General features: G+C 42.0%; 1 protein-coding gene across 3 annotated transcripts in view; it reads left to right on the top strand.

Moving 5' to 3' along the window:
* Positions 1-25,067, top strand: part of TENM2 (teneurin transmembrane protein 2) — a 923,271-nt gene that overhangs the window by 759,745 nt on the left and 138,459 nt on the right. For 2 of the 3 annotated variants that reach the window (XM_044917119.1, XM_044917120.1), the window contains 3 exons: positions 15,875-16,069; positions 21,789-21,989; positions 23,666-23,878. In XM_044917119.1, the coding sequence (XP_044773054.1) occupies positions 15,875-16,069; positions 21,789-21,989; positions 23,666-23,878 (609 nt within the window). The remainder of the gene's footprint in view (positions 1-15,874; positions 16,070-21,788; positions 21,990-23,665; positions 23,879-25,067) is intronic. The other variant, XM_021701194.1, reaches the window with a different exon arrangement.

The following is a 25,067-nucleotide window of genomic DNA, read 5'->3' as shown; positions in this document are numbered from 1 at the left end:
TCTGAATCAGAATCATCTTCTGATTCCAGCCCTTCTGAATCAGAATCTGCATTCTTATGGGATCCCCAGAAGACTCTTGTGCCATTCAAGTCTGAGTCTAGATAACATTGCCCTTGAACTCTGCTGAGACACCCCAAAGAGAGTTGTGACCAGAAGCAGCAACGTCACTTTGACCCCCACCCCAGCTCCCCGGCTCATGCAGGAGGAGGAGGCCCGCCTCCAGCATGTAGAAGTTGCATTCCCCATTATGTAGTGGCCTCCTGTGAGTCCATGCCCACAGCCTCCAAAACTGGCTATTCATGTTTCCCGTGCTTACTGTATTACCAAACAAATCACTTCTCGGGGCTTAAATCAGTCAGCCCTCCCCCCAAGTTAAATTGCTCTGGAGACTAAAAAGGGTTTTTTTTTTTTTCCCCCTTTGTGACTAGATAAGTTGCCAAGCGGCCTTAGGAAGCAGAGTGCCTAGCTAACCCTGGGGGAACTTGCTGTCGACATGATGCACAGAGTAGGAGAAGTAGTAGGTTTTAGGAAAAGTAGTAGGGTTTTCAGCTACCATTCATCTCCTAGGTTTTAGTGGCCCTTCTGTATTAGTAAATAAACCAGTGTTAAGAGAGGAAGTCGGCTGGGATGGGTGACATGAAAGAGGGTGCTTCACCTTTACCTGTCCCTTTATAATGGGATGAGTCAGAATAATTTTCTCCTAATAAAAATAATAAAATCCATTTATAGATTTCTTATTATTTACCAGGCACTGTACATAGCACTTTATAGACATTATCTCGTTTCACCCTCTTAAAAACACAATGAGGTAGGTACTCCTGAATTCTTGTCCCATTTTAAAGATAAGGAAATCAAGGCTAAAAATAGCATCTATTGTCACACAGCGAGTAAAAATGAAGGGAAATTCAGGCTAACCGCTAAGCCTACACTATGTCTGGCACTGCTCTACCAGCTGGGGAGACAGCAGTAAATAAATAGACCCTCTAGGTCTTCTGGAATCTTCCGTGCTTGTAGATAACAAGACAACGATAATTTGCAGACACGTCTCATTGCTCGAACTGCAATAAGTGAAAAGCTACTTTATTTCTGGACTTGAGCTGCAGAAAGGTTTACTGTGTACTGTGAAGAACTTAAATATTCATTATGTAATTAATGTTGTTCAGTCACACACACACACACAAACTTAGACGTTTCTTAAGAACAGCTTAAGCACTTACCGATTGAGAACTTTTATAACTCTCAAAATGGAGGCATCCCCATATCTCTACAGGTATTTTAAATGAATTGAATTAATCATAGGCTTAAAAGTCTCTTGCGATCTTCGTTAACTTCCCTGGGTTTAATTAAAACATCTGTGCACTTTTAATTTATCGATTCATCCAACTCATATGTCATGTTTTTAACACACCCCAGCATGCTCTGCATCATTTTTAACCCGATTTCCACTTAACTAAAGCAATTAAATTCACCCCGGATTAATTAAAGCATCCATACTTTCGTGCTTAAGTCAGCGTGTGCGTCTTTCCCCACATGGCTCCTGAATGTCAGAGATCTGACACACCTGATGAGTTTTTTGTCCTTCTGGAAATTCTTCCCTGAATCGCTTTCTTGCTTATTAATGTGCCATTTGACAGAACAGGAACGAGGAAGTTGGTGCACCTGAACTTTGGCCCTCTGAGGCAAAGACTCTGCCGCTGTCTGTCAGAAGTGCCCTCTGCTTTCTTCTCTTCATGGGGGTCCTGCCGGATCTTGCCCCCACTGAGACCAACTAGCATTGGAATGTTCCAGGCAGGAAGTGGGGGTTGCTCTTTGAGTCAGAGGTGACCATCGTGATCAGAATGGCTGGTGATCTTTGCATTTGTACTTTTATAATTGTTCCTAACTTTTATTTTCCAACCTCCTCACTATTCCTACACAAAGAGCCCTTTATCGCCCTGCCCATTTACTAGGGAGGGAAAACTGAGGCATGGAGGTCAACAGGCTTTTCGGTTGGGCACAGTGAACCAGGGAGCTATCCAGACAGTGACAAATTATCCCCAGCCCCAGAGAGCTAGTTTACATTTCGGCCCCCACCAGCTGTGTTTGACAGAACCCATTTCCCCTCAGCCATGGCAGTCTTGGTGGTTATCAGTCTTTTGAATGTATTTTTTTTCCCCCAATCTAATAAGCCAAGGATGATTTCTCATTATTTTATCTATACTTAATTAATTGCTAGTGAAGCTGTGTGTCTTCTCATACTTTTATTGGCAGTTTACATCTCTATTTATATGTTCTTTGCCCAGGTTTTCATTCATTCGTCACTTTTTACTGATTTGTAAGAGCTTTTTATGTATTTCAAATAGCAAACTGTATTCTGTAAAATGTGTTAAAAATATTTCTTCCTGAGGTTGCTCATCCCTTAATTTTGTTTAGGGCATTCTTTGTAGTATAGAAGATGTAAATCAAATGTAATCAAACCCGATCTTCTTTTCCTTCTCAATCTCTAGAATTTGTCTTCCTTACATATCCTCCTCCCAAGAAAATAAAATTAGTCTTCACTATTTTTTCTAATGCTTTTGTAGCTTTTTTTTTCTATTTAGATCTTTAATCTGTGTGGAATTTTTTTTTTTCAGTTTTACTGAGAAATAATTAACATACAGCACTGTATAAGTTTAAGGCATACAGCATGATGGTTTGATTTATATAGATTGTGAAATGATTACCACAGTAGATTCAGCTACCATTCATCTCCTCATATAGATGTCTTTCTCATAAAAAGAAAAGAACAATAACACAGGAAAAAGTTTCTCTCCTTGTGATGAGAACTCTTAGAATTTTACTCTCTTCACTACTGTCCTATATATCATACAGCAGTGCTAGCTACAGTCCTCATGCTGTACATTATAGCCCCAGTACTTATTTGTCTTATAAGTGAAACTTTTGACCACCTTCCTCCAATCCACCCCCCCACGTCTGGTAACCACAAGTCTGATGATCTCTTTTTCCATGAGTTTGGTCTGTTGTTGTGCTGTCTTTCAGATTCCACATGTAGATGAGATGGTACAGTTTTGTCTTTCTCCATCTGACATTTCACTTAGCATAGTGCCTTCAAGTTCCATCCATATTGTTGCAAATAGTAGGATGTCCTCATTTTTTATGGTTGAATAATATCCCGTTGTGTATATACACCATAACTTCTTTATTTGTTTACCCATCATGAACATTTAGACCGTTTCCATGTCTTAGCGGTTATTAACAATGCTCCTATGAATATGGGGGTGCAGATATCTTTTTGAGTTAGTGGTTTTGTTCACTTTGAGTATATTCCCAGGAGTGGAACTGCTGTTCATGGTGGTTCTATTTTTTGAGGATCCTTATACTCCTCTCCTTAGGATCCATACCGATTTACAATCCCACCAACAGTGCACACATGTTCCCTTTTCTCCACATCTATGTCAGCGTATGTTAGCTCTTTTAATGATGGCCATTCTTACAGACGTGAGGTGATATCTCATTGTGGCTTTAATTTTCATTTCCCTTAAGGGCTAGTGATGTTGAGCATCTTTTCATGTACCCATTGGTGTATCTTTTTTGAAGGAATGCCTATTCAGGTCCTTTGCCCATTTTTAAATTGGGTTATTTGCTTTTGTTTTCGTTTGTTTTTGCTATTGAGTTATATGACTTCCTTATATGTTTTGGATATTAACCCCTCATCAGATACATGGGGTTTGCAAATATTTTTTTTTTCCTATTCTGAGGGTTGTCTTTCACAGTGTTGATGGTTTTCTTTTGCTGTGGAGAAGCTTTTTAGTTTGAAGTAGTCCACTTGTTTCTTCTTATTTCGTTGCTTGTGCTTTAGGTATCATATCCAAAAAAATCATTAGCAAGATCCATGTTAAGGAGCTTTGTTCCTATGTTTTCTCCTAGGGGTTTCATAGTTTCAGGTCTTACATTTAAGTCTTTAATCTATTTTGAGTTAATTTTTGTAAGTGATGTAAGAGAGGGGTCCAGTTTCATTCTTTTACATGTGAATATCCAATTTTCCCAGCTCCATTTTATTGAAGAAACCACCTTTTCTCCAGTAAATGCCCTTGGCTCCCTTGCCAAATATTAGTTGACCATATACGATTGGGTTTATTTTAGGACCCTACAATTCTTTCTATTGACCTATGTGTGTGCTTCTATGCCAGGACCATACTGTTTTGAAGACTATATCTTTATAGTATAGCTTGAAACCAAAAAGTATGATATCTCCTGCTTTGTTCTTTCTCAGGATCTCTTTTTCTATTTGTGGTCTTTTGTGAGCCAAAATGCCATTGGAATTTTGATAAAAACTGCATTGAATCTATAGATGACTTTTGGTAAAACTGATGTTTTAACAATATTAATTTTTCCAATCCATAAGTACAGGATACCTTTCTATTTATTTGTGTCTTCTTTGATTTCTTTCATCAGTGTCTTGTAGCTTTCAGAATAGAGATCTTTCTCCTCCTTAGTTAAATTTATTCTTAAGTATTTTATTGTTTTTGATGCTATTGGAAATGGCATTAGTTTCTTTCTTTTTCAAAAAAATTGTTGTTAGTGTATAGAAATACTACTGATTTTTGTATGTTAATTTTGTATCCTGCAATTTTATGGAATTCGTCAATTAGATCTGTTTTCTGGTTGAGTGTTTTAAGGTTTTTCTCTGTATAAAATCATGTCATCTGCAAATAGAGACAATTTTACTTCTTCCTTTCCAATTCCAGTGCCTTTTATTTCTTTTTCTTGCCTGATTGTTCTTGCTAGTACTTCTAATACTTTGTTGGATAGGAGTAATGAGAGTGGACACCCTTGTTTTGTTCCTGATCTTAGAGGAAAAGCTTTCAACATTTCACCATTGACTATGATGTTAGCTATGGGCTCATCATATGTGGGCTTTATTATGTTGAGATATGTTCCTTTTTTGCCTAATTTGTTAAGAGTTATCATGAATGGATGATAATTTTGTCAAATGCTTTTTTCTGTGTCTATTGATGTGGTATTATTTTGGTTCCTTTTATTAATGTAATGTGTCACATTAATTGGTTGATGTATGTGAACCATCTTTGCATCCCAGGGATAAATCCCACTTGATCATGGTGAATGATCCTTTTAATGTACTGCTAAATTCAGTTTGCTAGTATTTTGGTGAGAGTTTAGCATCTATATTTATTAGGGATACTGACCTGTAGTGTCCTTTTCTGGTAGGATTATTTTCTGGTTTGGGTATCAGACAATGCTAGCCTATAAAATGTATTCTCAGCCCCCTTGACTGGGTGGGAAGATGAGGGGCCACTCCAGGCTACTCTGAGTTTCCCAAACAGGATCTCCAGTTGGAATTTTTTGGAAGAGTTTGAGAAAGATTGGTGTTAATTCTTCTTTAAATGTTTGGTAAAATTAACCAATGAAGCCATCTGGTTCTGGGCTTTTCTTCATTGGGAGATTTTTTTTATTACTAATTCAGTCTCCTTTCTGGTAATTTGTTTATTTCTAAGAATTTTTCCATCTCTTCTAGGTTGTCCAGTTTGTTGGTGAATAGTTGTTCATGCCTTTTCTGATCCTTTGTATTTCTGTGTTATCAGTTGTAATGTCTCCTTTTTGATTTTTCAATTTGTTGATTTGGATCCTTTTTTTTTTCCCTTGGTTAGTCTAGCTAAGGGTTTGTCAATTTTGTTTATCTTATCAAAGAACCAACTCTTAATTTTGTTAATCTTTCCTATTGTTTTTCTGTTCTCTTATTTCATTTATTTCCACTCTAATCCTTACAATTTCTTTTCTTCTGTTAACTTTGGGCTTAGTTTTTTTTGATTTCTAGTTCCTTAAGGCATAGAGTTATGTTGATTATTGGGGCTCTTTTTGCTTCTTAATGTAGGCATTTATTGCTGTAAATTTCCCACTTAGAACTGCTTTTGCTGCATCCCATAAGTTCCAATATGTTTTATTTCTATATTCATTTGTCTCAAGAAATCTTTTTCCCCTTTAATTTCTTCTTTGATCAATTGTTTGTTCAGGAAGATGTTGTTTAATTTCCATGTGTTTGTGAATTTTCCAGTTTTCCCCTTGCTCTTGATTTCTAGTTTCATGCCACTGTGGTTTGGGAGGTTCTTGGTATAATTTTAATCTTCTTGATTTTTTCTAAGACTTGTTTTGTGGCCTCACATATGGTCTATCCTAGAAAATGTTTTATGTGTTCTTCAGAAGAACATATATACTGCTGTTGTTGAACAGAAGCTTCTGTATATGTCTATTAGGTCTATTTGATCATAGTGTTGCTCAAATCAGCTATTTCCTTATCGATTCTCTGTCTGGATGATCTATCCATTGTTGAGAATGGGGTATTAAAGTCCCCAACTATTATTGTATTACTGTTTATTTCTCCTTTTAGCTCTGTTAGTTTTTGCTTTATATATTTAGGTGCTCCAATGTCGGGCACATAAATATTTACAATTGTTTTTCTCTTATTGATGTATTGACCCCTTTATATAATGACTTCCCTTGTTTCTTTTTATCATTTTTAAAGTCTCTTTTGTCTGATATAAGTGTAGCTACTCTGCCTTTTGTTGTTGTTGTAACCTTTTACTTGAAATGTCTTTTTTTTCCATCCCTTCACTCTCTGTATCTTTGAGGCTAACACAAGTCTCTTAGGTAGCATGTTGTTGGGTCTTCTCTTTTTATCCATTCAGCCACTCTTCGTGTTTTGACTGGAGATTTTAATCATTTACATTTAAAATAATTATTGACAGGGCGCCTGGGTGGCTCAGTTGGTTAAGCGACTGCCTTCGGCTCAGGTCATGATCCTGGAGTCCCGGGATCGAGTCCCACATCGGGCTCCCTGCTCGGCGGGGAGTCTGCTTCTCCCTCTGGCCTTCCTCCCTCTCATGCTGTCTCTCATTCTCTCTCTCTCAAATAAATAAATAAAATCTTAAAAAAAAAATTATTGACAAGTAAACACTTACTATTGCCATTTTGTTAATTGTTTTCTGGTTGTTCTGTAGATCCATTGTTCCTTATTTCTTATCCTGCTATCTTTTTTGTGTGTTTTGTTGTCTTTTGACATCAGTATATTTAGATTTATTTCTTGTATTCTTTTGTGTAATTACTAGAAGATTTTCTCTTGTGGTTACCGTGGAATTTACATAAAATATTTTAAACTTATGACACCATCTTTTAAACTATTAACAACTTAATTTTAATAAATTCATTATTTTACACTTTTCCCACTCACATTTTAGATTATTGCTATTACAGCTTACATGTTTTTTATATTGCATAACTTAGAACTAGAGCTAGAGTTATAACTTAGTTGTGCATCACTATTACCATATTGCAGAATCTAACTATATATTTACCATTACCAGTGAGATTTACACTACCTTTTTATGTTTTTATGATGTTAATTAGCATTCTTTCACTTCCACTCACAAAACTCCTTTAGCATTTCTTGTAATGCAGGTCTGGTGGTCATGAACTCCCTCAGCTTTTGTTTATTTGGGTAGGTCTTTATTCCTCCATTGTTTCTGAAGAATAGCTTCACCAGGTATAGAAATCTTGGTTGACAGTTTTATTTGATGTTCAGAATATGTCATCCCATTTTCTCCTGGCCTGAAAAGTTTCTATGGAAACATTAGTTGATTGTCCTATGGGTATTCCCTTGTATATAACTTTGATTTTTCTCTTGCTGCTCTTAAAATTCTTTCTTTGTCTTTGACTTTTGACAATTTAATTAATGTGTCACAGTGTAGCCCTATTTGAGTTCAGCCTATTTTTGGTTCTTTCAGTCCCATGGATCTGGATGTCCATTTCTCTCCCTAGGTTTGGGAAGTTTTCAGCCATTATTGCTTTAAGTATAGTTTCTGTTCTCTGTTTCTCACCTTCTGGAATTCCCATAATGTGAATATTGTTTCTTTTCATTGTGTCCTATAATTCCTATAGGCTTTCTTCACTCTTTCATTCTTTTCTTTTTGCTCCATTGACTGGGTGATTTCCAATGTTCTATCCTCCAGCTCATACATTCTTTCTTCTGCGTGGTCAAGTCTCTACTTTTGAAACTCTCTATTGAATTCTCAGTTCAGTTATTGTATTTTTCAACTCGAGGAATTTTTTTGATAGTTTTTATTTCCTTGCCAAACTTCTCATTTTGCTTATACATCATTTTCCTACTTTCACTTAGTTCTGTTTTCTTATAGTTCACTGAACTTCCTTAAGAGGATTATTTTGAATTCTTTGTCTGACAGTTCATACATCTCCATTTCTTAGGGTCAGTTATTGGAATTTTATAGTTTCCTTCAGTAGTGTCATATTTACCTGATTCTTTTGTGGTCCTTGATTCTTTATGTTAATATCTGCCCATTTGAGTAATGGGACTCTTCTTCCAGATTTTACAGGTTTACTTTGGAAAATACAGCTCCTCAACAGCTCATTTTGGCTTTCTGGGTGTGTCTAGTGGTACTGTTCTTGGGCAGGTGGGGCCTGCTATTATGGTCTGTTTGGGGGCAAGGCAACTATTTGAGCCCTAAGGACAAGGCTGAGAACAGTTGAATATGACTGCTGGCTTGGTTCTCTACCCAAGTGAAGCTATAGGATAGGCTCCATGGTTTCCTGGATTCTCTGGTCAGGCTTAATAAATAGTCAGGACCAGGTATTATAGTCAGTAATGGACGGACTATGAATTAGTCAGGGCAGCAGGCCAAGACCCAAGGTTTGTACAGTTCATTGTTTGGGAGTTCAAATCAGGCCAGGGTATTCACTGAATTCTCTAGTCATATGAGGCCACTCATTTTGCTCTACAAACAAAGGAAACCACAGGCTATGCTCTCTGTTTAAATGCCACTGTATGTAGGGTTGTTGAATGGGCTATGTAGCTTCCTATGTGCTCTGGTCAGGTTCCTTGGTCAGACAGGCTGAAGGTTGTACTCAGCAATGAGCAGGGCTACAAATTAGATTCCCTGCCAGGGCACTGTGAGGGAAGATGCTCTAAAACCAGTAAAACTCTTTGTTGTCTTAACGCATGCTGACTTGTACTCCAAGCTCCAGGGCCAAACAGGTCTACTGGCTTTGCTCTGCAAACTGCTGGCTCTGCCTGCCCTACTCTCAGCTCTAGCACCATTGGGCTGTGCAGCTTTCTGGTTTTTTGCCAGCCCTGGCATATAGGGCCAAAAGTCACACTCCACAGTGTGTGGCACTATGTCTCGGCCCCCTTGCCTGGGTGGGAGGGGGAAGGATTACTCCAGGCTACTCTTGATATCCAAACAGACTCTCCGGGTGGGAGGGCCTGAGAGCTACCTTCAGCCTTGGCTATGAATTAATCCCTCTACCTGTGCATAGCACAGAAACCCTCCATGCCTTGTACTAGCTTTGCTTTGGGGGCAGTCAGCTCTTCCTGTCTGCCTCTTAACTCAAGCACCATTGGGCTACACTGCTTCCAGGAGTTGTCAGCAGCCCTTCTGGTCAGATGGGGCTGGAAGACTCTCTCCCTACAGTGGGTAGGGCTATGATTCAGCTCCTTGCTTGGGTATGGGCAAACTAGGTTCTAGAGCCCACAAAACTCCTCTTTTAAAGATCCAAATCAGGGGCACCTGGGTGGCTCAGTTGTTAAGCGTCTGCCTTCAGCTCAGGTCATGATCCCAGGGCCCTGGGATTGAGCCCCGCATTGGGCTCCCTGCTCAGCGGGAAGCCTGCTTCTCCCTCTCCTTCTGCCTCTGCTTGTGTTCCCCCTCTTGCTGCGTTTCTCTCTGTCAAATAAAATCTTTAAAAATAAATAAATAAATAAAAATCCAAATCAGGCAGGTCTGCATCCCACCAAGTCCCCTGATCAGAGTACACCCCCACCTTTGTTCTGTAGATGAACAAAACTGCTGGTTGGGATACACTTTGGGCGTCCCTCGCAGTCAGACTCCCAGTAGTTGGGATTCCCCTGCAATCCCAAGTGGTTGGGATTCCCCTGCAACCCCCTGCAGTTCCCCTGAGATCAGAGTCAGGGCTCCCACATAGCAACCCACAATGGTGGGGTATGGGGCTGGTTGTTCCCCCAGGGTTCTTTTTTCCCATTGGAGGAGCTGAAGGCTCAGGGAAATGTCTCCACGTAGTGCTGCCCTGGCATGGGGGAGAGACAATGCAGTCAAATGTAGCCATTTATTTTACCTCTTACTGCAATCTGTCTTTGAGCTGCAGGAGGGTCTTCAGCCTCACCCCCATGTTCTAGGATTTTCTCAGTGGTATCTTGTTCATGAATAGTTGTTAGTTGTTATTCCTGTGAAAGAGAACAAAGTCAAGGAAGTGTCACCATCTTGGTGACATCACTCTGGAATTTATTTTTGAATACATGTTCAGTAGATGTTAAGCTTTATTGTCTACCAAATATATTGCCATTTGCAGGGACCTAGCAAGAAGTGAAACCTATCTTTCCTAACACATTATGCTCAGCACCAAGCTAATTCTACAATCAGGAAAGACAATGGGACACCAGTTTTGATATTAAAGACACTGAACTTTGCTTGCTTTGCTTTTGTAACCCAAATATTACATCCTCAATTGCGTCAGGAGAATCAAGGCATCCTTATTTCTACAACACTTTTTTCCTACCACCTAACCCAGCTACTAGCACATATTAGGTTATTCATAAATATTTATTGAATAACTGGGAAATAAGGCCACCAATTGTTAGTGCTATTTTGACAATTTACCCAGATTACTAGGTTCAAGTATTCTCAAGTCTCTTTTCCACAGAGCCTTTCAATCATATTTCAAATAATTTTTAAAAGGCACAATATCTGAAATTCCCTCTGTACATCTAGCCCTGCCTATAAATGACTTGGCAAGATGCAGATATTTTCCCTCTGCCTTATGATTCAGCCTTTTCAACATCTTTACATTTTCTCCAGGTATTTCCTCTACTGCAAGCTTCAAGTAGATGGGACTTGTTTTACTTAAAACAGCAGACCCGGGTGGCTTGTCCTGTTACTTCCCACTGAGTAAATAACACTGATAATTCATTTCATCCCTCACAGAGAACTTTGGGAGAGGGGAAAAAAAAAAAAAAGCTCCAGTTTGATCATTAAAATGAGTTTTACACCATTTAGGTGAATCTAAATTGTGTCTCTCTTTTTTTTTCTTTTTTGTCATCAGTCTGTTAACTTGTCAGTTGTTAGTGGCGATGGTAATTTATTTTCCTTCTGCGTGAGTCTTAGAGCTTCCATCTACTAGATTTAGTAAAACAAGAATAGTCACTTTATACAAACATTTTAATTAATTTTAAATAGTAGCTTGAATGCAGTGTGCTGCTCCTGTAAGCCTTAGAAAGAGGAAAGAGGCAGGGACATAAAACACGCCACATGTGATTCCAGAACCACCTCCCACCCACAACCAGAGAAGACTAGGGGAAGAAGATGAGCTCTTTCCATTAGTATTATTTGAAAATCTTATGGGGGAGGTGGTGGTGTGTGTGTGTGTGTGTGTGTGTGTGTGTGTGAGTGCATGTGCCCATGCATGTGTACATCTGAGACATACTGCATTTTTAGTGTTATTAACCCTTGCAGTCCATTTGGAGACTCAGTTTGGAATTTCCAGAGGGAACATCTGTTCATCGTAAACCGTGTGTCAGCTACTGAGTCCTTGCACACGTAATCACACTTAATGCTCCCTCAACTCTGAAAGACAATATTTTGAAGGTAAACTTGGGTCTCAGAGAAAAGCAGTAATCTGACCAAAACCCCGAAACTGGTCCATGACAGGCCAGATTTTTTTTTTTTTTTAAGATTTTATTTATTTGACAGAGAGAGATACAGCGAGAGAGGGAACACAAGCAGGGGGAGTGGGGGAGGGAGAAGCAGGCTTCCCACTGAGCAGGGAGCCTGATGCGGGGCTCGATCCTGGGACCCTGGGATCATGACCTGAGCCGAAGGCAGACGCTTAACGACTGAGCCACCCAGGCGCCCCGACAGGCCAGATTTTAAAGCCAGATCTTTATGACACCAAAATCCTTGCTCTTTCCAATTCTGTTCTTTTTTTTTTTTTTAAAGATTTTATTTATTTGAGAGAGAGAGAATGAGAGACAGAGAGCATGAGAGGGAGGAGGGTCAGAGGGAGAAGCAGACTCCCCGCCAAGCAGGGAGCCCAATGCGGGACTCGATCCCGGGACTCCAGGATCATGACCTGAGCCGAAGGCAGTCACCTAACCAACTGAGCCACCCAGGTGCCCCTCCAATTCTGTTCTATGTTACCTCTGGGCAGGGTGTGTGGAGTCAGGAGTTGTTTGTCCTATAACCTGTCAGAAAAAAAATCATGTAGATTTAGTGATAGTAAAAATACAAGAAGAGTTATGAATACAAAAGAGGTCCCCACTTCACATTCAGCCTCTCAAATGAGGATCAGGCTGAGCCTTACATACTGTGAGCCTCTGGGTTGAGTTATGTCTGAGAATGAGTCAGTTACTCCTGAAGGATGGTGCTCTCCGTGCAGGTCAGCCCAGCGACCACTAGAAGGCTCACTTCTGGCTTTTGTACTCTGCCCCAATGGCAAATGGATTACTAGGGAAATTCATTCCTCTTTAAGCTGCTTCCACTTTTTTTTTTTTAAGATTTTATTTATTTATTTGACAGAGAAAGAGACACAAACGAGAGAGAGAACACAAGCAGGGGGAGTGGGATAAAAAAAAAAAGATTTTATTTATTTGACAGAGAGAGACAACAGCGAGAGAGGGAACACAAGCAGGGGGGAGTGGGAGAGGGAGAAGCAGGCTTCCCGCTGAGCAGGGAGCCCAATGTGGGGCTCGATCCCAGGACCCTGGGATCATGACCTGAGCCGAAGGCAGATGCTTAATGACTGAGCCACCCAGGAGCCCCTGCTTCTACTTTTTTTATGTGGCATCAGCCAAGCCCATCCAGTGCCCCGCTTTCCAGAGAACACCACAGAGTTTTGCATTTGTTACCACACTCCTGGTGAGCACACAGCAAATATATTGAAAGAAGGCTGCATTTAGAATGTGGAGAATTCTCTGACCTCACTATTCTCCATTTTTTCCCCCTGAGTATTTTAAGTAGGTCACATTTTAAATTTGATTTCCCAGGCACCTGGTTTTAAATAAAATCCATTCTTACCTTTTAGACAATCCTTTTTTTTTTTTTTTTGCCACGTGGAGTTTATGCAGAAGAAAAATAGTTTCAATATGAATAAATATTATAACTGTACTTTATCAATTAATAAAGACAGTATTTATTTGCTCCTTACTTTCTACCCTCTTCTACTCTTTGAGAGGAAAGAAGGTGCAGTGGGAGTCCAGTGGTGGTGATTTGATGTAACTTTCTCTGCTGTTCATGGCAGCTTGTCCGATATAGAATCCTCAAGTCAGAAACAGCCTTAGGGGCGCCTGGGTGGCTCAGTTGGTTAAGCGACTGCCTTAGGCTCAGGTCATGATCCTGGAGTCCCGGGATCAAGTCCCGCATCGGGCTCCCTGCTCGGCAGGGAGTCTGCTTCTCCCTCTGACCCTCCTCCCTCTCATGCTCTCTGTCTCTCATTCTCTCTGTCTCAAATAAATAAATAAAATCTTTAAAAAAAAAAAAAAGAAACAGCCTTAGAAGCTCATTTCACTACATGTATGGCTGCCCTTCTCACTAGTTTCCTATATCAGTGGGCAAGAGAAGTGGGGTAGGAAATGATGCCAATTCTAGTCTTTCCAGTAGAAGAGATACCTTTAATGTTACCTAGATCAGAAATGGAAAGTGGATTTTCTCTCGAATGCCAACTTTGCCTTCTTGCAGGTCTCATCCTGGGCACTGCATTGAAGTTTTTGAGGCCCTGTCTAGGCTCTGGGTGACAAGATGCCATGATCGTGCTCACTTGATGAAGTCTGCAGAGGTGCAGGAAGGGAGAATAGTAGCTCGTGTGCACACATTTGCCATTCCTGCCATAGAGCTTAGCATGTTCTGTGAGGCACTGACATGGAACAAATTTACTTTGTCTTCAAAGCCCTCCCAAAACTTGGCAAAAGCCCATACTTTTTCTCATGCTTTTCATATTTGAACAGTCCCTAACCTGAATCTTGGGCACCCTGGGTTCAAAGCTTTCTTCTGCCCTCTCTTAGACCATCAGTATGGGTAGCAACTCTGTCCAGATCTCTGCTTATGTCTCCTGGGGATAGAAATCATGCTCCCTACGTTTAAGGAGAGTCCATCCAAAATTCAATATGTGGCTTTGATGTTCTCACTTTTGAACTCATTATTTATTGTCCTGTGGTAGATTCAGAAGGATAAGAATTCTACTGGGAATTATACCCTAAATAATTTTCGCAACTGTTGTATTATAAAATGTTTTCAGGGAGGATATCCTTCAATCATATGTCAACTGTTGAAATGTTTTTGTTTCAAGTCAGTTTACAATTAAGTTAAAACATGCACTTCCCCCAGAAAAAGGCACTGTGTGTGCAGCATGAGGTCTACTCCAGAAACTCTTTTGCTTCCACATTTTTCATAAATGTCCTTTTAGCGCTTGCCCATAACCTCCCTATTTGAGGATCTCTAAATATCAGGAACATAGGAGAAATATTTACTTACGTCAGCACTGATGAATGCAGAGCTGAAAGGAAATCAACAGTGATGAACATGGTCCTGTCCTCAAGGAGTTTACTAGAGCTCTGGGAAATTAGACACTCACAGAAGGGAAGTTAATTATTATAAAAACGAGACAGAAACCTGACAACAGGGGATGATTGATGAGCCAGTGTGGCACCACTGACCGCAGAGTGATCTGATTAGATGTGCCACTGCTTCATAGGACAGGGACACAGCATGGGCTGTATGCACACATGTATATGTGCATTCCAAATCATGAGAGAACCAGGAGTCACTGAAACACCCCTGTTGGTCATTCCTGAAGGTCTCTGAGTGCCAGTTCCCTAGCAGGGAGTCGTATCCTCCTTTTAGGCCCAAATGAGAGACCCAGTTGGAAATTTAGGTTCTTTACAAACGGATTCTGAAACGTAAAGCCCAAAGCCTAAAGGTGACCACTAATAATCCCACTCTTATTCTCTAAAAGGGGTGAATTGGCATGATTAAGGCGAAACTGTTGAATACCATTGGTAATCTCATACCAGACGGTCCTCGCTGATTTTCAGCCTTCTTCCTATCGAAGGATGCCAGAGTCCCAGCCGAGACAGGAACTACTAGAGGTTTCCTGTCTTCCGCCTGCCCTCCCCTTCTTGCTCTTTTTTTTTAATAGTCTAGGCACATTTAGTCTATACTTTATTACACATGTCATGCTTTGAGGAAGGCAAAGTTATCCCTTTGTGGTCTAGATAAGGAAACTAAGGCATAAAGAGATTAAGTGTGTCAACCGTGGCCCATCCCTTTCCTTTTTTAATGGACATCAGCTTGTGAGGAATAGGAGCCGTCTAACCAGAGGGTAAAATACTCAGCAAAATGGGATCTGATTCCCTGTGCCACTGATTATTACGATTATTACATGTGTGTCCCTGTAGCTTTGTCAAGGGCACAGCTGAAAGTTGGGCCAACCTGCTTTCCAAGGGAGCTGCCCCTCTTTTGAGCTTTGTGACTTTGGCCACCTACCCTGACCAGTCTGTACCTCATGCATAAAATGGGCATCAGGATTCTAGCCTCCACCTCATCAAATAATTACGATGGTTAAGTAATAAATTGCACATAGAGCATTCGATGCTGTGCCTGGCACATAACAAGCATAGAATTGGTGGTCACTGCTGGTTACCATTTATTTGAAGTCGGCTGTGCACCTCCACGACCAGAGTCCCCAGCCTAGAACATTGCAAGGAAAGCTGAAATGCCAGCTGGGCTCTACCTTCTTAGATGGACGCAGCCCTTCAGGCACTCCCCCCTGTGACCTGGTGCTCTATCTCTGGTTTTTGCAGCTGCCTGCCCTGTCCTGTGCAGTGGGAACGGACAGTATTCTAAAGGGACATGCCAGTGCTACAGCGGCTGGAAAGGAGCCGAGTGTGATGTGCCCATGAATCAGTGCATCGATCCTTCCTGCGGGGGCCACGGCTCCTGCATTGATGGGAACTGTGTGTGCTCAGCTGGCTACAAAGGCGAGCACTGTGAGGAAGGTAAGTGCCGCAGGGCCAGCCTGGGCAGCAGCTGAGGTGGGAGGCGTCTGCAGGCCCAGACTTTTGCTAATGAGCCCAATCCAAGGCTCCGCATTTTGCAAAGGAAACTTCAGTGTTTTGCACAAAGAACTTCAAACACCTTGGCTTTTATAGACTTCTAAGGCTGTAGAAAACACAGGCCTGTGGAGTGGTTCTGGAAGGAATGCTTTGTTTTACCCTTCTTTATGTTAATTAGCTACTTTTCCTCTTTAAATTGCTTTCTCTGCCTTTGTCTTTCTGCTCTTTGCCTGGAACTCCTCCTCCTCCCCTTCCTGCTCCTTCTTTTCCCTTTTTTTCTTTCTTCCCCTTCTCTTATCTTCCTTCCTCTTTTCTTTGCTTTATTTAAAATCCTCTGATTTGGGAATTACTAAAGCTATCCAGAAAACAAAACAAAACAAAACAAACAAACAAAAAAACCACAAGAATCCTTGATCTCCCTGTCTTCCCTATAGACTTTTTATTTTTAACTGTCCCCAGGAATCTAGTGCCCACATATGTCTGTGTACATTTTAGCAAAAATTAATGTCAATAGAAAGCAGTCAGACTTGAAAGATGATAGGCACCCATGTCATTTAGGCACGTTGTAGGTCACATTATCCTGACCACCTAAATCACACAGAATTAGAGGAGGGTGGAGGTGTAACACAGGACTGGAATTTGGTGAATTCTGAAGAACTCAGTATAGCATGCATTGAGGTGGCCTCTGGCACCCATGGGGAAAAGTTAGGGATGTAATCAGCTGAATCCAGTCTGAAAAAAACATTATCAGAGATGAGACTTGGTGATCAAGGAGGGGGCATGGAGCGGGAAGTGCAGGGATAAAGAGAGCTCCTCTCCGGATGTGATCAGAAGCCAGCTTCAACTAGTCCTAGTCACTCTGGTTAGTGCTTTCAGAAGAGTTATTTGGTACCAAAGTGCTGGGACATATAAGGCAAGGGAACCCCGCCAAACTGCCTATCAGTCGTCCCCTTCTATATTTGCACTTCCAGAGTATGGTCTCCGGTTGTCCATCTTTCGTTTCTCTTTATATGAAGTATCAAGCAGAGTTGGTAGGAAGGCAGGAGCCTAGGTGCTGTCTATCCCTGGCCCACTCCCCAGCCTTTGAATTGGCTCAGTTGTTCTTTACCAGCTGAGCAGCTTTCCTCTACTTCAGGCCCCCTGGGCAAACATCCCCATACAACTCAAACAGCCCTTTTCCCTCCCGTGTTCCCAATGAAAAAAGAAGTGTCAACTCTCCCAACAAACTAAGGGAAACGGTGAACCCCACAGCCTACCCCATGTGAAACAGCTTGAGGGTACCACTCAGGATGCCCCCTGAGAAAAGACTCTGTTAGGCGCCATATCCTGTGTTCTCTCTCAGCTGCTCACTGCCAAGCTGTAAGAAGGGACCTCAGGTGCTATGAGGTTCTCAGGTGTGAGTGGATCTGACCTCACATCCCATTAAGTTATGGATCTCCAGTGTCCTGTAAAACGTAACCAATCATTACAGCCTTTACCACGAAGTCATGACAGTAACTTATCCTTAGTAACATACAAAAGTTCCCCTTCTGAAATCTCCCATTTCATAGTTTTTAGAACTCTGGCTACAAAGAGGCCACTTCCATGATATTATTCTTCTAAGATTTTCCAATACATCAGTGGTAATGCCCTTAATGGGACCCAGAAGTCTGACCCCCAGATTTTCATTTGCTCAACACTCTATATATTTTTTCCTCTATTATAAAAGGTAGCCTTCCTCCATCTGCATCATAAAACCAAATTGGGAGTTTGGATGGAAGAAGGACTGATTTAATAACCCTGCTTGAAAGGTTAAAGTTCTTAAAGATAAATGGATTGCAGAAGGCAAAGCCGCATTTGCCAAAAACATGGGAGAGGCCAATAATATGACAAGAAAGGTTAAAACGACCTTTTGCATACATCATTTGGCGAGAACGAAATGATAGAGCAATGACATTGCCCGTCTTAGAATTTTTTTCCTCCAGTAAAGATTGCGCATATCTATATGAGTAGAATTTCAAGTGATTTCTCAACTTTCTTACTCTCCGAACCCATCCTATCTAAATGTTCCGAATGAATTAACCATCCAACAAAACAAGGAAGCCACGTGGATCATTATGAAAGGATGAAATCTCCTCTATTGATTTCTGCTACCCAAAAAGAATGAACCGAGGTGATTCATATGCTGTTTTCAAAATAGGAAATGGAATCAGAAAGTCTGGATCAGCACTTTTTCTTCCATTTAGCTTTTTTATTTCTGATATTCATCATAGTCATAATGTTCAAACAATTGACCTGAAATGACCATGGCAACGAAATCAATAGTTGCCATCCTCCATTTTTGCTGCATAAACATTGTTGTACTATTAACAAATTTGCACAAGAAAATGAAAGGACGGATTCCCGAGGTTTCATTCAATGATGTCTGGGGGAGTGGGAAGGTGATGAGCGAGGAATTGACATATTAGTTTAAGTCAGCCATGTTTTCATGTCAGTTTCATGGTTGAGTCATTTTTCAATGACATTTAACTTCATAAATGTAATTCATGGTTCTTCAGGGGTTTATAGGACATATTGTTTGTAAAACTCCTTGACCTCTTTTTTTATCCTTAGGGATAGAAATTGCATTCACAACCCTTTTTTGTCAAACCTACAGAGGGCCCAAGACTAAATGAGTTCTAATGATTTCAGCTGCCGGGGGGCTGGTTTTGTAAGGCACATGGTACTTAGCTGGGAAAGGCCACTGTCCCCCTTTTAAGTATAACACTGTTTCTATTTATAAAGCTTCGTAAAATGCCGTAGTCCCTCCTGCCTGCTGAAGACTCTAAGGATGTAGCCACAAGACCATCTTATGAAATTGGAACCAAATTTAAAATTCATAGTGAAACTGCTCTTCTTGAAGTCTGAATTTAGTTATTCCATCAGCTGCTGTAATTCTGTAGCACAAAGGGCATATTTACTGGTATAACTGAAAGAGTGAGCTCATATTTCTAGACACAATAAATGATTCTTTGGATGACATTCCACTCCTGGGCTAATAAATCCCAGTGGATTTTCCTCCTTTCTTCATATTATAATTTAAGATAGAGAAGAGAAAACTAATTTATCTGGAAGAAAAATGACATTTTCTTTTTGCTTTCTTTTGGGGGGCTATATTACTTTTTATTTCATCCTATTAAGAAAAAGATTATGATATATTTTTTTGAATTTTTTGAAAGCTCCTAGCTGTTGGCACCTCACCAAACATTTTAAATAGCTAATTATAGATGGAGGGTAATTTTGAGGACACATAGCACATGAGATATCTTTGTGTCTATTTTGATTTTGCTGTATTAGAAAAGGGGACAGAGAAAAAACTACAACTTCGGGATTTTCTACTGTTAGAAGAACATGGACAAGATTGATTCTGAATGAATTAGTTCATATTGTGCAGATCCCAAATTACATAGCATTCCTCCCAAAAGCAAGAAGTTGTTAGCACCATTTCTTTCTTGTCAGTTCTTCATGGATGTTTGTCTCACTAACGACAAATGCTTATAGCAAAGTCCGCCATTCATTTCTGTATCAACTGTGTATTGAACACTTACTATATTTTGTTAGCCAGGCTAAGCATGAGACAGACACCAAAAGCATTGGACGGCCCCTTTGTAAATGTCTTCTATGTGTTTGAAACTTTCGATTCATTTACCTCCAGATGCACTCCGCCATCCTGAGCAAATCTGAAGGTATCAGAAAGGGTTCATATCGTGAGAAGTTATAGTCCCCAAGACAATGAATGCAACCTTAAAGTGATTGCAACCAGAGCAACTAACATCATCATAAACATCTCCAACTAATAATAAATCACTGAAATTCCCCTTTCTGAGAGTGTATTTTTTATTTCTGTTAAATCAGTGGCAGCTTCTGTTTCCCCATGGCTCAAATAGTTTTGAGCTGGTTTTCATAAATAATATCTTCCTGAGAAGATTCGATTGGATCAGCTCAGAAACATCTCCTTACACTGAAAATTCTTATTGTTGCCTCAAGAGAGCAGTGCTCTTTGGAAACTTCATGGAATACTGTGATTTCTAATAAATCCAAATTCCTGAAGTCTGATATCCCCCAAAATGAAATAGTTTGTGGCATGGGTAATCTAAATAATGTCCTGTTTAGAGCCAAGGTATCATCAATTTTTAAACCTACCATTATTCTGTATGCTATAAGCAGAAAAAAAAAATTGAGACTATGCTACAAAAAGCTGGGACCTCAAAGGGTTGCCATCTCGGTGTCATGGTGAATTATATAGACGCCAAAAATCTTGCTTGTTTCAATCTTGGCACTGGGCAGAGGGAGAAATCAAAATCTCTGAGGATTAGAACTACAAGATGGCACACATGCACATGAGGGACTCAATTACACCAGCAGTGTGGTCCAAGAAACCTCAAGAAAGGAATTTAAAGTGGTCTCAAGCTAGCTGTGCCCTCAGAAGATGGCAGAAGCAAATGCTTTACTCTAGGCCAAGAGACCTGATTTCCAAGCTGTTAAAATGAGGAAAATGGGTGTCTTAGTTAAATAAGGTGATGAGACCTGCCTATTTCTCTGATCCACAAGACAATATCTGAGCCATCTGCAGGAGCACCATTCGCCATCCAGACCCCCACAGTGTGCAGTGTCCTCTTCTCCAAACGTCTCTGCATCATTTTCTAGGAACACCTGAGGAAGTTGGTCCTCCTCTACAAAGCCCTATTTGCCCAGCTCTGATCCTGGATAGATGTCCAAAGTTTGGGGGCACATTTCCATGCAAAAAGTCCTGTCTTTGAGAACTGGCTTTTGCAGCTCACACCTCTCCTCATCTGAGTTGCTTCTACAGTGAGAATCTTCATGTTACCTACTGGATGCATATCCACTCTGAGTATTAAGATGGCCAAACAATCAGACCATGAAACTGCCAAGAATGACAGTGACCAGAATTCACTCCTCTGACTGACAGTCTGAGAGGGTGTCAGCACCTCGGGCAGAGACTCACCCATTCAGGCCACTCCTGATTATGTATAGGACGGTTACCTCTTTGGGATCATTTCCACGCCCAGGTTCACCTCTTCTATCCTGCTCTTTTACTAACTCCTGCAATAGATGTGTGTTCGGAGAATGAAACCTAATTTTAGACATAGCCTAAGTGACATTTAATTAGGAAAGTGACTCATTTATGAGTTTCACTGGTTTTCTTTGTAATCCTTTGTTACCTTCTGAAGGCAAGTATTAGTGAAGTTAGAATGAGCCTTCTTTTCCTCTCTGATAGTGAGGGATAATTGGGCTTGGGGATACATGTAGAGATATCACCAGCATTCATGTCCTGGGCTCAGAAGCTCTGATATGATTTATTGAAGGTACTAACGTTTGTAAGTACAAGGTTCTCAGCATTGAATGACACACCTCTATATCTGGTTCCTCCTAACTCTGCTTGAGAAAGCCCCTCTTTCTCTTCTCTTCAAGTTTGAGATTCAGTGTTTTGGCAAATAAAAAAGTCTTGAGTTTTTTATGGGTTGTTCTTCAAGAGACCACGTAAGTATTACCTGGGCTGCTCCGTTTGCTTGCCAGGGGATAGGAGTTGGTGAATTACTGATTTCTAGAGCAGCAAGCTGGCATCTCCTGGCCCATCCCCCATGAGTGATCAATACTCTTCCTCTTTTTGTTTTGTTTTCAGTTGATTGCTTGGATCCCACCTGTTCCAGCCATGGGGTCTGCATAAATGGAGACTGCCTCTGCAGCCCTGGCTGGGGTGGTCTAAACTGTGAGCTGGCAAGGGTCCAATGCCCAGACCAGTGCAGTGGGCATGGCACTTACGTCCCCGACACAGGTCTCTGCAGCTGTGATCCCAACTGGATGGGTCCTGACTGCTCTGTTGGTAAGCCAAGAGGTTTCCTCCTCACTTTTCCCAACACTTAAGCCCCGTGCTCCTTCCATGAACCCAAATGGGTGGGAATCTACTCTTCACACTTAGCTTGGGATGAAGGGACATAGGCTAATTGCATAGTGCCTTTCTTACTCTCTCTTCCTCAGTCATGGAGTCTGTGATCCTGAGAAACAAACAAACAAACAAAAAACACCACGGGTTCTCATGCCTCGTTTGTTTCATCACTACAAACGGATGAGGGGCCCGGGAGGGATGCTTCCATTTGCATTATAGGTTTTCTTCTGTACACTCCCTCAAGGTACCAGAAAACAAAACAGAACAATTCAGTCCCAGACAAACTGAATGGAACGTCCTATAAAACAGAAAAGAGGCTCCCTCGGGGTGCCGTGTGAACATGTTATAAAACTCCGCAATACTCCAGTGACAGGAAAATAATGAAGTTGCGCGGTACACTTTATTTTCCTAAAATTAAGAGTATGTGTCTTACCTCCCGAGTGACCCTAAAATGGAACGGTTCAACAGTTCAAGCCAGTCCCAACCTACCCGAGAATGGTTCCGTTCGCAGTGACAAGTGCCTATCCAAGCAAGCGATCATCATTCCGCCCCCTTCCTCTGGGTAGTGAGACAGCTGTTAGATTGCCATGGCAATCAGGAAGGGAATATATGTGAAGCTTTGCCTACAATGGGAAAGAAATGAATATTTCATTCCAAAAGAAAAAGAAAGAGTCAGTTAAAATGGGCTATTTTGAGACGTCTTCTCAGCCCACTCGCCTCTGGCTTCAACGCTGATGCGGGGGGTCCAGGCCAAGCTCTGCAGAGGATGGGGGAGGAGGAGCCCTCTATCCAAGGCCCAAGCTTGCTGCCGATACGCTGTGTGACTTCGAGTGAGTCACTGCCCCTCCTGATTGCATTTTCCCTGCCCTGGCACAATGAGCCATGCCTCCCTCAGCAGTCTGTCGTCAGGATGAATGTCTGGCACGTGCTTGTCCTCGAGTGAGAGGTCTGGAATACCAGAGAGTGTATATCTGTCTGTCTGTCTCCTCCCCAAGCACAAAAGACTTTGAGCTCCTTTGAGAAAGAGGCTGTGTAAATGTAGCACGATTAGAGCGGTCTTCATTGCCACAAGGTGCCGATCGGGCTGACGGCTGGGTTTGCAATCACTGTGGGGATGGAGCTGCGGGCTTCCCGAGTGGCCTTTGGTCAGTTCAGGCTCTCAACAGGGTCAAAATCCCAGCTGGCCAGGGAGTCAGGATCCACATGCATCTGTCTGACCTCCGCCTGGGGTGGCCTCGAGCTCTGGAATCGTGGTTCTCACACTCCGGTGCACATCAAAACCACCTGGAGGACTTGGGAAAACAAATTTCTGGGCCCCCCTCCCAGAGTGTCTGATTCAGGAGGTCCAAGCAAGGCCCAAGAATTTGCATTTGTCCCAAGTCCCCAGGGGACCACGATGTTGCTGCTCTAGGGACCTGGCCATGGGAACAGCGGCTCTAGAAGCCATGTAACAGTTCATACCCAGCCCGGTGAAGGCGCAGGCCTCCCCCCCGGGACACACCTGCTGGGCCGTGGGGCCTGCTCCAGGGACCCAGGCCATGTGTGTGGTCTGGCCTCCAGTGGAGGGTTTTGCCAGCTGTGGTGTTGAGCTGTAATCATTGTTTTTCTTCCAGAAGTGTGCCCAGTAGACTGTGGCACTCACGGCGTCTGCGTCGGGGGAGCCTGCCGCTGTGAAGAGGGCTGGACAGGCGCCGCTTGTGACCAGCGCGTGTGCCACCCCCGCTGCATTGAGCACGGGACCTGTAAGGATGGCAAATGTGAATGCCGAGAGGGCTGGAATGGTGAACACTGCACCATTGGTAGGCAAACGGCAGGCACCGAAACAGGCACATATTGCTTTATTTTCATAAATCGTAGATCTATAGTGATGGTCGTGCATTGCAACGGGCTGTTCCTTCAGGGACACGGGTGCTCTACAACATTCCTGCTGCCTCTCCAAATCTCGGGGGGGCGAGGGAAGGGAAAAGCAAGGTCCCCGACTAGAAAACGCTTTCCCTTCTTTCCAGAACTCCAGATTGGGAGGCAAGGGACAAAACCAGATAAAATCCATTCAAATGACTGATTTGGGGAGGGAGAAATGCACACGCATGGGAAATTGTCAGGACCTGAAGGTTTCAAGCACCCCATGTGACTGTGGTCTGCAAGTCTCCCCTTTTTGAATACTCTCCCCGCTGGCTGGATCACTGGATCCCGGCTTGCTGGCAACAATTGAACTCACTTATTTTAGACCAGGTTAGATGCAGGCAGGACTCCCACATTTCCTGGGGAGCCAGGGACCACTGGAGGAGGTTTGCGCACCCTCCTGCTGTCCCAAGACAAGACGTCGTCCTTGGGCCCCTGACCCTCCCCATCACTGCCACCACCGTTCAACGGTCATTCCCATGTCATTCTCACTCAGCCACCTTCCTGCTTAAGTTTCTCGACTGAGATTTTTTTTTTTAAGGTCGTTTTCTCTCTTGAGAAGTAATAGTTTCCAGGTTTCTTCAGTTTTGCTTTTGATTGCTTTTTGTCAATGTTGTGGTTCAGGGTAAGACAATACTGGATTGAATGTATCCAGTTATCCCTTTGAGGAGATGGGAGCCAACTGCTCTTTGGTTTTTCACATCCCTCAGACAGAGTCACAAACTTGTCAACTTGAGTATCATTTTACCTCTAGTTTTTGCTTTTGCTGGATTGAGTTCATTGTGGAGCTGACTAATCCACTCACTTGCAAGGAAATTCTCAGAGCAAGCTACTGACTTGCCCCCTTAAAGTTACCTTTGAAGTTAGCCATCAAGTTTGTGGCCCTCCCCTCTGTCCTAGCCCTAACACCCCAGTCAACAGATTGGCTACCTGGAGGGAGAGACGGAGTTAGGAGCTTGTCCAGGGCTGACTCATGAGGTCAGACTCAATTTCCCATGCTGTTCATTTGAGTGGTGAAGCAGAGATCAAGTGTACTCTGCATTAGATTTACCCCAGTTCTGTCTAATTGGGCATCTGAGGGGCAGCGTGCCAATCCAGGCCACGACTATAGCA

Source organism: Neomonachus schauinslandi, chromosome 7 (assembly GCF_002201575.2).
Source record: "Neomonachus schauinslandi chromosome 7, ASM220157v2, whole genome shotgun sequence".
NCBI classification, from domain to species: Eukaryota; Metazoa; Chordata; class Mammalia; order Carnivora; family Phocidae; genus Neomonachus; species Neomonachus schauinslandi.
This window is presented reverse-complemented; position numbering and strand designations above follow the sequence as displayed.